At 31.1% G+C, this 13,443-nt stretch overlaps 1 protein-coding gene across 1 annotated transcript; it reads right to left on the bottom strand.

Annotated features, from left to right (window-relative positions):
* Positions 1-4,390: 4,390 nt before the first annotated feature.
* Positions 4,391-10,495, bottom strand: LOC139424813 (toxin CSTX-20-like). The gene is made up of 4 exons (XM_071187089.2): positions 10,396-10,495; positions 9,722-9,830; positions 8,223-8,335; positions 4,391-4,671 (listed from the first exon to the last, which is right to left on the bottom strand). Exons 1-4 carry the CDS (start codon positions 10,438-10,440, stop codon positions 4,627-4,629), a joined length of 312 nt encoding a protein of 103 aa, XP_071043190.2. The 5' UTR covers positions 10,441-10,495; the 3' UTR covers positions 4,391-4,626.
* Positions 10,496-13,443: the final 2,948 nt, after the last annotated feature.

The following is a 13,443-nucleotide window of genomic DNA, read 5'->3' as shown; positions in this document are numbered from 1 at the left end:
TAAGTTTCAAATGTGTGGTGTATTTTGTATTGTGATGTCATAAGAAACTTTTTTCAGACTTTTGCACCAATTTATTTGTATTAATTTATTAATTACACTTTAATTACCTAAATGTTAAGTTAATTCATGAAATTAAACGTAATTATTAATGCATTAAAATAAACTTTTTTTTAAAATAAGGTACTTATCCCTGCCCTCTTTTTTGAAGAAAAAAAAAGCAATAAGACATGAAAACCCAGAAAAGCCCATCGAACCTGTGGAACCATCGGGAATCGAACCTGCTACCACCATACTGATTTCTTGAAATAATATAAAGATTTAGATCACATGGAGTTAGTTTCAGAATCTAACGTGGCTACTAATTGTTGCGATTTGCCTAACCATGGTGTTTAACGTCTACTCAAAAATTCTAGCAAGCTTCCCGAAAAATTCCCACAGAATCCAGCTCATGCACAAACGGACGACCCACAAGAATTTCATCAAACATGTAAAAGGATTGGTGCTTTCATACGCCTTCGGAATGACGGTAAGCCGAAATGCAACGCGTTTGAATGATTTGTGAAAACGTTGAATTGAACAATGTGAAAACCACACTTTTGCATATTACGTGGCGAAAATCAACATGGTAAAGAAAAATAAAATTTCATTTTTGAAAAGGGAAAATTAAGCACTTTTTTTAAAAAAAAAACACCCAATAAAGAAAGCACCTTTATGAGCTTTTAAAAAACGAAAATCGAAAATAAACACTTTTTAAAAACGCTACCCATCCTGTATTATTATTAATTAAAAATTTCACAGCCATTACCACATTTGTCATTAATTTGCTTTTGATAACCAATGATCTATGGATGAACAAAACAAAAGACTTTGGATTTACTACTCAATATGAAACACAAACTTCTTTTTTTAACTACACTTCATATACAGGGGTTGAACAAAACACTTCTGTGCTCACCCACTTTTTGATCTTAGTGGATCATTTCATGAATTTAGAACTGTTTACGTTAGGTGATTTCTCATACATATCAATGCAGCTTAAAGCTTTCAAAGGTTTGAAAATCCAACAGTACAAACGAAAAAAAGGTGTTTTTGAACAACCTACGAGAAAAATTTATAGCAATAGGTTAATAACTTTATAACAGTTATTTCAGTTATTCGATGCAATAAGTACGCAAAATTTCGTTAACTTAAATTAAAAGTTTATGAGATATGGACAATTTATAAGAAATTAATTTTTTCGTCTTGCGTTTTTTTTACGATAACTTTAAAAACATTCAATAAAATTAAATAAAACTAGGAGGCTTCGCCCCCTGCTCGCTGGCGCTCTCCAACCATCACGTAACTCTAATGCCCATTACCTCACAAAAAGCAGAGCTCCAATGTCCAGTTAAATTTCTGTTTGGTGGTTTCGAAACCAGGGTGGTTGTAAGTGGTTTTAAGACCGTATAATTTCGCGTTCATAATTTTTTGTTTGTAACCATACTAGTTATAAGCGATTTCAAAACTGTAAAGATAAAAAATGCTGTCTGCCGCAAATTTTACGGATAATTGGATGAACAGTTTACTGCCATTATTTTACCATAATTTTAGAAGGAAAATTCTAATATTGTGTGCTTTACCGTATGGGATCACATTCATAAATCGTATCACGCTTAGAAGAGAAAGAAGGAGTTCACGGTATAGGGACAGTTTGTGACAAGGTCGTGGGACAGGATAATAAGAAATGTGACAACACACATTTTGAAATCGGTACATTACATATTTTCGTTATTTATATTTTTCATCATTACCCTCAACAAGCTACACAATCATTACTATTGCTATGCTCGCAAATGTTACTAAAACGCATAGTTGCAGTTTAAAAATAGAATTTGAAATGTGATTTAGGATAAAGGGTGCAGTTTCTTAACTACAAGTATTATTAGTGTAATCTAGAGTTACATGTAGCGAGGGAGGCATGATGAAATGTGGTACTTTGTGACAAAGAGAAGTGGGTAAAAAATATCGAAAAAAGTGTAACATAATTTGTGGATGCCTCTGTCTTTAAACCTAGTTAATCAAATCAAAATATTTTTCCAATCTCGTATTATCTAGTAAGGACTTAACATTTAAGAAAAGAAATTATTGCTAATTACACACAAAAAGTAATTTTTAATTATTTCTTTATTTAGTTAAATAATGATCGAATAAACTTCCTCAATACATATCAACTTTTTTTGTTTTAAAACATATTTCATTTTAAAAATTTGATGTGAGTGAAGAATTTTGACCAGACTAGAAAGAAACTTTATTATGTGATTGCATGGATGATCTTCGAAAACTTATAGTAATGACTGAGAAGAAGACATCTACAAACTTTTCGCATGTAAAAACCGTCTGAAAATAACGAAGGAGCTTAAAGGAGACCAGGATCTGGATGATCTCTCATCTAAGCATAGAATATCATGTTTAGCACAAAAAAGGGATCATCGGATATCTGAACATTTTGCAAAAGTTCCTTACCCACTATGGAAACACTTTACCCTAAAAATTTTATGTTACACTGAAAAAAGAAGGGGAAAAAAAGCTAGATTTTACGTTTAAGACAAACCACAAAATGGCTGAATGATAATGGTATACTTTAAAGTGGCCTGTTTCATCCTCTTATATCAAGTCTGGGCGGTAGGACATAGGGCCCATGTCCGAGAGTTTGTGGGTTCGAACCCGAAGACTCCTCGTGTAGTAAAGTGACTGATGCACGTTAAATCTTTCCATTCGCGAAAGTCTTCCTTGTTCCCATAACAAATCAAAACCTCTGGGGGTACTGGATTGGAGACCTATCCTTCTCTGATTCAGGTCAAAATTACGATATGTGGATGAATGAATGGATGTATGAATGGGTCCGCCTTATAAACAGGTGTGACGTATGATGTGGCGAAGTCGAATTCTCGGCCATAGATGGCGTCACTGAAAAACAAGAATCGCACACTCTGCCTTAAATTTGCTCTGTTTCACCAAGAAGGCTTACCCGTATGGCAAATCGCATTAGAACCAACCAACCAACAGTTTGTGGAAATAATAAAAAAATTAACTTAAAAAAAAACAAAACAGTTAAAGAATTCTAGAAAGCTTTGGTAAAAATAGAGAACGAAATAACTTTCGAGCTTAAAGAAGTGTTTCGTTGAATCTATACCAAGACGAAAATTAAATATATAAATAAATAAAAGTTACTACTAATTATTTATCTACATAAAGAAAAGGCATCTTGAAATGCATCTTAATTTCTGATTTCTATTTTTATTTACTAAAATAATGCATTTTTTGAGAAGTTTAAATTTTTTTTACTCCTTTGTTTCAACTTCAAACGGCAAAATTTACCATGAATCTATCTGATAGTTATTGAGAAATAAACCATAAAAAAATATAGTTGTTTGGAAATTTAATTTCTTAGGAATGAAAGGGTTAATACATCGCTTAACTTCTGATTGTTTTCAATTTCCTTCACTTTAAACGTCATCAAAATTTTTTAATCTACTTATTTCATCCGAAAAATATGAAATATCCCTAAAAGAAAAAACAAACAGTTCCACCTCGTTTATGATTGATCCAAAGACGAAATCTCTAAAGCAGTGTTCCCCAACCTATTTATCACCGCGGACCTGTCAACGTTTAATAATTTTACCACGGCCCGCTGGGGGGAGGGGCGTTGATTGTTTACATTTTAGATTATTTTAATTTATTAATTTAAATTTAACTGTATTTAAGCATGCCATCACAATAAAATACAGTTGTACCAAAATATAAATATAAGTTTCATATAAGTTTCCTTGCAATGAAGTATATAAGTAAGTGTATATAAGTTTCCTTGCAATGAGACGGTTCCATCTGGGGGGTAATCGGAGACAAACCTTCGGGGGATCACTTTTTTTAAATAAATAAAATTTTAATGGAGCACAGATAATTTTAATTTGGGGTATAAACCTAGGAATTTAAATTCAGTTTCAATGGAATGGGCTGTCCGGTACCACTTGATCCACGGGAACACTGCTCTAAAGGACCATTAATAATCAGCGTGCACTTTCCGTGCGTGTCATTGCAACATGGGGGGTGTATAAATCAGTTAGTCAATGAAATACCTATTACATCTACAGACTGCATGATTTTTTTTATTTATTGACATTTCTGATATAAATAAATTCGACTCTGATTTCGGTAAAGTAAGGTGCCGAGCTCTAAAATCGAGTATAACATTTGTTCTCGTTACTAAAAAAAAAAGATACTGTTTTTAATTCCAAAAAGATGTTGCATTTAACTTATTTCATTTTAAAACAAAAAATAAGTATATAAATAAAGTTATAAACCTTTACTTCTTTTTTGAAATATACCTTTATTTTAATGAACAAAGCTGGTAGATCTAACAGCAAGGTTTTGATATTTTATTAAACATTTCACATTATTTGCATGAAAACAAAGTACGAAATGAACAAATATGTTCAGTATAAAAAATTAATATAAGAAAAGACTCTTCGTTTGGTAATTGTTTACACTCCGTTTGAGAAGACAGAGGAACACTTTAAAGAACGATATCTTGATGAGGTGCTAACCATTGCAGAGAGTTAAGAAAAATCCTCTATTTCGTCGTGGTTTCTAAAATGCTTTTGCCACGCATTTTGTATTCTTCACAACAGTAGACTGAAAGAAAAAGTAAAAGAACAGTTTTTCATATGTATATAAATCATTCTTAATCAAACGAAACATAAGATTCGATTACGTGTTTTTTTACGTTGGATATAATTTAAAGAACAAAACATTCTAACACAAATTTTGAATATATATATATATATATATATATATATATATATATATATATATATGTATTGATACTGGGAGAGAAGGGCGAAAGATAACTAACCAAAGCGAATCACGCCAAAACCTGGAAGGCGAGCAGTGAAGGCCCCAACTTTGCCCCAACTGTGGAGGGGCAATAGTGAACAGAACGGGTGAGTACTAAATTCCCCCCACTGTAATTAGTTTTATGTGATGCAGAGCAGTTTCTAAGGATGGGCCCAGGGCCCCGAAAAGTCTAAAATCTCATTGTATTAATTGTTTTATTATTTTTTTTAATTCTAACGCATTTATTATTTATAACTAAACAGGGCCCCCAGATTCCACTTATTTCTACTTTTTTTAGAGTTTTATTCAGAGCTGGGGCCGTCTGATGCCAATAATATATTTTTTTTCCAACTTCTTTATATTGCCTTGGGGCTCTTTTTTCCTAACTTCGGAAATATCAAATATCCACAGAAACACCCTTTTGTCTGATTTCTGGTCATAAATTTCTAGTACTGTAAAAAGGGGGAGGGTCTTTGGGTCACTCTGTCTTGAGATTTCCATAGTGCCTTTAAATTGGGCCTCGTTCAATTCTAAATTTTCTTTCTTACAAAATTTAGATATTTTTTCTAATTTATTATAAAAGTTTTTTTCCCCTTTAATCATTCTAAATGTTTCAACTAGCCTAATTGTTTAATTACTTAATTATTGTAGTTGATTTTATTTTGTTATTTTTCAAATTAATCGTAAGAGAATCCGTGATCTCTTTCACGTTCGAGGTAAGCAAATGTTTTTATTATATAAAACTTGGTTGTGGTTAGGGAAAACGTGAAAGGTTTGCGCAGTTTTTTAAATATACATTGTGATTTTTTTGTTTATTTACTTAAATGGCGGGCCACTATTCCCACCATTTGGCAGACAGGCCTCTCTTTGGCTGGCCTGTCTGCCAAAACTCTTGATTTGGTCTGTTCTGGATGAAATTGAGATAGCAAATGTAATTTTACTTAATGCTAATTTTACTTAATGCTTTATTTTACTTTATTGTAAAAATGATGTATTTAATACTTTCATGTAATATGCTGCAGTTTTAAATACCTAAAAGATGACAGAAATTGTTAATTCAAAAAACAATTAATACTTTTGAATATGAATTTAAATAACTCCATGCGTTTTGTTTGGCTATCTCATTTTATATTATCGCAGTATTTAGAGCAGACAGTTGCTTGTGGGTGTGGATGATATAAGTGTAAGAAGCATACCAACACAAAAAAAAATCTGTTAATGCCCTCAATATTATATTTTTAATCTTCTCGCAAAAATATGGTCAAAAATAATTGTCTAAAAAATAATTGTCTAAAAATAATTGTCTAATGAAACTAAACTCGAGTCAACAGAACGAATAATTCAAAAGTTGCAACCGATTTTATGCATAAAACGTACTATTTTTGACATGAACTATATATGTACACATTTTACTTTGCTATCTAGGAGCTATCAGAACATATGAGTTGCCTTTTTTGAGGAAATTTCTTATACTGAAATAAATGAAATAAAATTCGAATCAATATTTTTGAAAGTTATACAAATTTTCTTCATAATAAGTTCAGTTCAAAAATAGTTTATTTCACCACTCCAACTTTTAAAACTTTAAATAGTATATTTCACCAACTTTTTAAACTCTTATGATTCGTGTTGGGTCTTCTTCGTTAAAGTGAAAATAAATATGTAGGAAACAATACCTCACTTGTCTGTTAACAATGTTAAATACGTAAATAAATGCTAGAATTAATTGTACTTTTTGTTCGAAAAGCTATTATAACTTCACAGCTATTTATCCTATCAACTCGAGTTTTAATAAATCTTGATACGGATTTAATGTTAATTAATGTGACATAGATTATGTGATGTGTTAATATGGATTCAATGTAGCATGAAAATGTGCGACGGAAAATGTTCAAACAGTCTCTACAAATAACTAACAAGTTCAAATAGCTCCTAGATAGCAAAGTAAAAATTATACATAAATACATGCCAAAAGTAGTACTTTCTTTACACAAAAGCACGTTTAGCTTATTAACATGAGTATACTCTTATTTGATTCAACGTAAAATTTTACTTGTTTTCTAGTTTAGACAGTAATTCATCAGTTGTGTAAATAAGTACAGGTTCAAATTTGTACTCTTTGTACACAAACCCTTTATAACTCATATAATCGTACATAACCTACTTGAAATTCATCTCATTTAATTTAACGTCGAGAATCACATCGTAAAAAATGCCTCATTTGCCTGTCAAGAAGCAATTCATTTCTCCCCTTCAGAACACCCTCATTTTCCCCAAAAAAGGGAGGAAGCATGCAGAGGAAAGTAGAAGAGGTTTCAGTTACAATTTAAAATATTGTAATTCAAGTTTTTTTTATGAAAGAAATCTTGAGTATTAATTTTTTTTGCGGTCAAAAATCCAATTTTACTGGGCTATTGAATACTTATAACAATAGAATTTTGTAACCTGCATTTTCAGCTAAATAATTTAATGCCTGAATGTTTAAAAATATGAAATGCTTCAAAGAATATCTTTCCTTGTACACAGTTCGAGTTAAAAGAAATTTTGAACGTACAAAACCGTTTTAGTTAGTTTTAACATTAAATAAGTAAATTTTTGATAAAAATCGATAAACTGATCTGATTGTGCAGTTTTCAGAGAGCTGACCTCACATTAAAAAGGTCCTGGCTTTGAATCCTGGACAAGGCATGGAGGTTCTTTCATTCTCTGTATTATCCGTTCTTACGAGTGGGAGCAACATTGACCCACCTAATATGGTGCCCCTGAAAGAGTGGTCAACAAATCTGCCCTATTGATACCTGAATGACGCGTGTCAATCGGGTGAGCATTGAAAAAAATTGATAAATTTGCCAATACACATAACTAAAATACCTATCCAAACATAGTTTTTCTTGCTCCAAACCTTTTCTTGAAGATATGATGCTATTAAAGGGGAGTGTATCATTACAAAAAAGAAAAGAAAGAAAAAGTTAAGAACAAAAATCAACAAGAAAATTATAATCAAAGAATTTAACCTAAAATACATGATGGCGCCTTTCAAATCAATTTACAAAACAAAGAAGTTGAAATCTAAAATCCTGGAAGATTTGTGACTTAAAATCTGGGTCTGAAATCCTATATGATTCATTTGTATGTTGGGTCTAACATCTTGGAGGAATCATGGATTTAGTGGGATACAGGATCTAAGTCTTGAATAAATCATGGATTTAGTTAGATGCATCTAAATGGACGTTCGTTCTGAAAGCGTAATGATTCATTTTTTTAGACGGTTGCTTCTTGGATCTAATTGATTGTTTTGTCTAAAGGCATGGCTGATACATGTATTTAGCTTAATGTAATTTCATACTTACTCCATCGTCTTCTGTCTCTTCACCTTCACATTCGTAACCTTGAAGACAAGGACAAGTCGTATAGTAAATATCCTTCTCTTCGTCATACCTTGATAAAGCTATACAACCCTTGCCTGTAAAAATTCACATTTGAACTCATAAAACAATATTTATCATCTACACAGTATTGAAAGTTCTAGAGGAACTCCTCCATGTCAAAACTCCTATAATTTAAATATAAATATCGTGGCAATGCTAAAAATATTTCTGTTATTTGTAAATTAGTGGTTTCTACACCACAGTACGACGGATGTACAATTTTCCAGTTTTGTTTTGTTCAAAGTAAACTTTTCACGGGATGTGGGTTCTATACGCGCAACGAGCACCTGTGGCCTCTAGACAATGGACACGGAAACCGACCACAATACCCACAGCAACGCTGAGGCATTGTTGCGGGCAATTTAATAAGGCCATTCATCTCACCTCCTCATCTGAACTCTCATAATTATCCGGTTTTCTTCAGGAGGTACTTCCAAAAATGTTTGACGGTGTCTCCATCTCCACTTATGTTCAGCGAGGAGTATGGCTTCAACCTTTTGGGCGTGGTCATTCCATTGCTTGGCCTCAGAGCTCACCTGATTTATCTCCTTGTATTTTTTTCTTGGGGGTATCATGAAAAGCATTGTGAACGACCCTCCCGTAAATTCTGAAATGGACCTGGTAACTCGAATCTCCATCGCTGCTGCTACGATCAGTGAAGTACTCGGTATCTCCGAAAATATTCGCCAATGCATGTCGCGTGGGTGTCGTTCGTGCATCTTAGCCAAAAGGCGCGATTTCGAGCACCTCCTGTGATACTTGTACGTCATACATAGTACTCTTTTGTTGCGCAATAAAGCGCAAGGGTGATGTTTCCACCCTTGCTTTAACCCCTTCCTTCTCGCTCCCGTGAAAATGTCGGGGTGAGGTTTCGCCCTCTATTTCTCGCTTTCGTGTAATTTCCGGGCTGGAGTGTTCAGTAGTAATGCGCCGATAAGAATAAAACTAATTCATTTCTTTTGCCAGGAAAACATTTTATTTCTCATTTTACTCACCAGATGGCAATACCAGGATATTTATGAGGTAACTGTAGATAGTTAGTTTATTTTAAACTAGATGTCAGCACTAATCAAATATCACTAATAAAAAATAGGCACTTTTCTGATCGTTTTCTTGAAAATTAACCGATCGTTAAGGGGTTAATACGTAGTGATGACTCATAACAATGTTCTCTAACTCTTGTCCAAGCTTCTACACGGCATTCTGGGACACGTATTTTAATTAGCCTTATTTCATGGTTCAGATTATGATAAATTTATTCATGATTTGTTTATATATTACATGGGACGACTTAAATTTTTAGAAATGAGGGCAAAATGAAGAAAAAATGATTGATAAAAAAGTGGCATAAAGAATATAAAATAATAAATACTCTACTTAAAAGTTAAATAAAAATTAAAATAAATTGAACATTTGTGAACCTGCTCTAAATCTTTTTAAGCAAATTGGATGCTGAAAGAACTCATTATGAACACAACATTCATCTGCTTCACAGTCAGACTGCTTACTGCATTTTTTTGAAGCTAATGTCTGAAAATAAACAAAAAAATTATTTGAAATATTAAATTTAAAATATAATTTTTTTTATTTAGCTGTACTTAGCTTTTAGACTAGGATGTTTTTTGAAAAAATTATATGCTATTTGATTTAATTTAAGAATTTTGGGGCATATTTCTACATTATAAGTATCGTTCTGCTATATAGGCCAAAATTAACAGCCACTATCGGCAGCAGGGCGATTAAACATAACAGAGAACGATTGAGAAGTTATTGTCTGTGAGTCGCCACTCGATTGCCAATTTTTCTCCAAAATTTGCAACACATTTGCATTTTATTACTACTACTCATGATATGTTTAGAAATATATTAGTAATATTTGGAAAATTATTTTATTTTATACTTATTTCTTAAAATATTTCTTCATCTTCCAAATACACTTCGCAATGTTTATTTCATTTCAAGAGATTATTCAGAAGAAATTCATTACGCTATTAATATCAATATATTTTTAATTATTTAAAAATTTCAATTCTTGTAGAAATCACCACATGTTTTAAAAAGTGGCTCAGTTAAATATGCTTAAGAAATTACTTACGAATGCCAAACAGCAAAGAAATGCAAGAATAATTAAAAACCGCATGTTGTTTTTCTCCTTGTTCCTGTTAATAATAACAAAGCGTTTGAGATTGGTATTTTGCAAATTGTTTTATCCTTTTATTCTCTGAATTTTAACACCTGTGCGGTATAGATAAACAGTTATCTATATTAAAATGTTACTTAATTGTATATTCATTTTAAATAGATTTGGCATTTATATTTTTCTTCAAAGAATGAATAAATAACATAGGTCATTTTTCTGGTGTCATAACAAGTATCATATCTGTATTTATTTTTTTTTTCTCATTTCCCTTTCTTTTGTATATTTTTTGAAGAATATAAGGGAATTAGTTAAGCAGAATTAAAAGCATTTAGCCTTGAAATAAGTTTAAAAAATATCTTAAAAGTATAAGTCACAATCAGGGAGATTAATGTGATTTGTGATAAAACTCAGAATCAAGGATAAAAGTTACAAAATTTTACGTATAAAATTTTAGAAACAAAAAGGGTTTGGGCCGAAAAAAATTTAATGTAATAATTTGAAATTCGAGCTTCATAAAACCAATTTTTCTTAGCAATAGCTGCTATAAGTTCTAAAAATCTAATTTTTCTACAGAGCTTGGCCAACAAAACATGCAAAAAATAATAATAATAATAATATGCCAATAATTTATAATGATTACTAAGAAATAAAATTTTACGCCTTATTTTAGAACTAACTTTACATCATAAAATAATAAAGAGTAGCCTATTACTTCATAATAACTCTGTTATACAGATTGAATTTTTATTTAAGGAAAAAAGCTTTAATTTATCCAAAATTTTTCCAGTTACGGAAATTTCTCCAAAATTCGCAAGTTGTAATAATATAATATTGATGGAAAAAAAATATACATAAATAGAATCCAAAAATTCTGCGAAAACCCATAGTGAGTGTCAAAATGCAATTACTCAAACAAGCAATTCGTTATTCACATGTCATTATAATCCCTGTTAGTTTGAAGAAAAAAAGAATATTGGCCTAATAGTCAGTTGATATTGTTAGTTTAATGTTTTCCGTTACAATAGAAAATAGTCATCTTTCCAGCTATGTGCATTGAACGAGAACATTTTTTAGATTTATTCACGTGATTCTGAAATCATGTTTTTATTCTACACGTACGGAAGATTCTGAAATCATGTTTTTATTCTACAAGTGCGAACGATTCTGAAATCATGTTTTTATTTTACACGAACGTACGATTCTGAAATCATGTTTTTATTCTACACGTGCGATACACATTTTGAAATTGGTATATTACATATTTTCGGTATTCATATTTATATTTTTCATCATTTCCATCAACAAGGTACACAATCACTACTATTTTTATGCTCGCAAATGTTGCTAAAACGTATAGTTACAGTTTAAAAATAGAATTTGAAATGTGATTTAGGGTAAAAAGCGCAGTTTCATAACTACAAGTATTACTTATGTAATATATAGTTACGTGTCACAAGGGAGGCATGGTGAAATATGGCACTTTGAGACAAAGAGAAGTGGAATCAAAAATATCTACAACAAAAAAATGTGACATAATGTGTGGATGTCCCCTGCCTTTAAACTTATTAAAGCAAATCAAAATATTTTTCCAATCTCGTATTATCTAGCAAGGAATTAACATTAAAGAAATGAAATAACCGCTAATTACACATGAAAAGTAATTTTTAATTATATCTTTATTTAGTTAAATAATGATCGAATAAACTTAAATTGTCAGAGATATAAAAAGACGGTACGGAGCAAAAAAATTTTCAATATTTATATTTTTGTGATTCCTGCCCTCATTTTATTTTGCATGAAAAAGATGTTATAATGGAAAATAACATCTTTAATATTTAAAATGTTATATATAAATTAAAGCTATATATAATAGTAACTAATAGTAACTATATATAATAGTTAGGGGTACTGGATTGGAGATCGATCGTTCTCTGATTCAGGTCAAAATTACGATCGGTGGATGAATGAATGGATGTATGAATGGGTCCACCTTATAAACAGGTGTGACGTATGATGTGGCGAAGTCGAATTCTTGGCCATGACTGGCGCCACTGAAAAAGAAGAATCGCACACTCTGCCTTAAATTTTCTCGGTCTCACCAGGCCCGTGTGACAAGTGGATTGAGAACCAACCACCCAACAGAGTTTGCAAAAATAATAAAAAATTAACTTGAAAAAAAAAAAGAAAACAGTTAAAGAATTATAGAAAGCTTTGGTAAAAATCTGGAACGAAATAACTTTCGAGCTTAAAGAAGTCCTTCCTTAAATCTATACCAAGACAAAAATTAAATATATAAATAAATCATTAATACTAATTATTTATCTGTATAAAGATAAGGCATCTTGAAATGCATTTTAATTTCTGATTTCTACTTTGATTTAATAAAATAATACATTTTTTGAAAATTTTAAATTTTTTTGCTCCTTTGCTTCAATTTTAAATGGCAAAATTTACCATTAATCTAATTGATAGTTATTGAGAAATAAACCATAAAAAATAAGGTTGTTTGAAAATTTAATTACTTATGAAATTAAAGGGTAAATACATCGCTGAACTTCTGATTGTTTTCAATTTCCATCACTTTAACCGTCATCAAAATTTTTTAATCCACTTATTTCATCCGAAAAAGTATGAAAGATCCCTAATAGAAAAAACAAACAGCTCCACCTCTTTTATCATTGATCCAACGACGAAATCTCGAAAGGATTATTAATAATCAGCGAGCACTTTCCGTGCGTGTCATTGCAACCTGGGGGGTGTATAAATCAGCCAGTCAATGAAATACCTATTAAATTTATAGACTGCATGATTTTTTTTATTTATTAACATTTTTGAAGTAAATAAATTCGACTCTAATTTCGGTAAAGTGAGGTGCCGAGCTCTAAAATTGTGTAATTTTCGACTTCTAACATTTGTTCTCGTTACAAATAAAAAAAAGATACTGTTTTTAATTCTAAAAAGATGTTGCATTTAACTTATTTTAAAACAAAAAATAAATATATA

Source organism: Parasteatoda tepidariorum, chromosome 9 (genome assembly GCF_982258835.1).
Source record: "Parasteatoda tepidariorum strain Cologne lab strain chromosome 9, Ptep-v5.0, whole genome shotgun sequence".
In the NCBI taxonomy this organism is placed as follows: Eukaryota; Metazoa; Arthropoda; class Arachnida; order Araneae; family Theridiidae; genus Parasteatoda; species Parasteatoda tepidariorum.
This window is presented reverse-complemented; position numbering and strand designations above follow the sequence as displayed.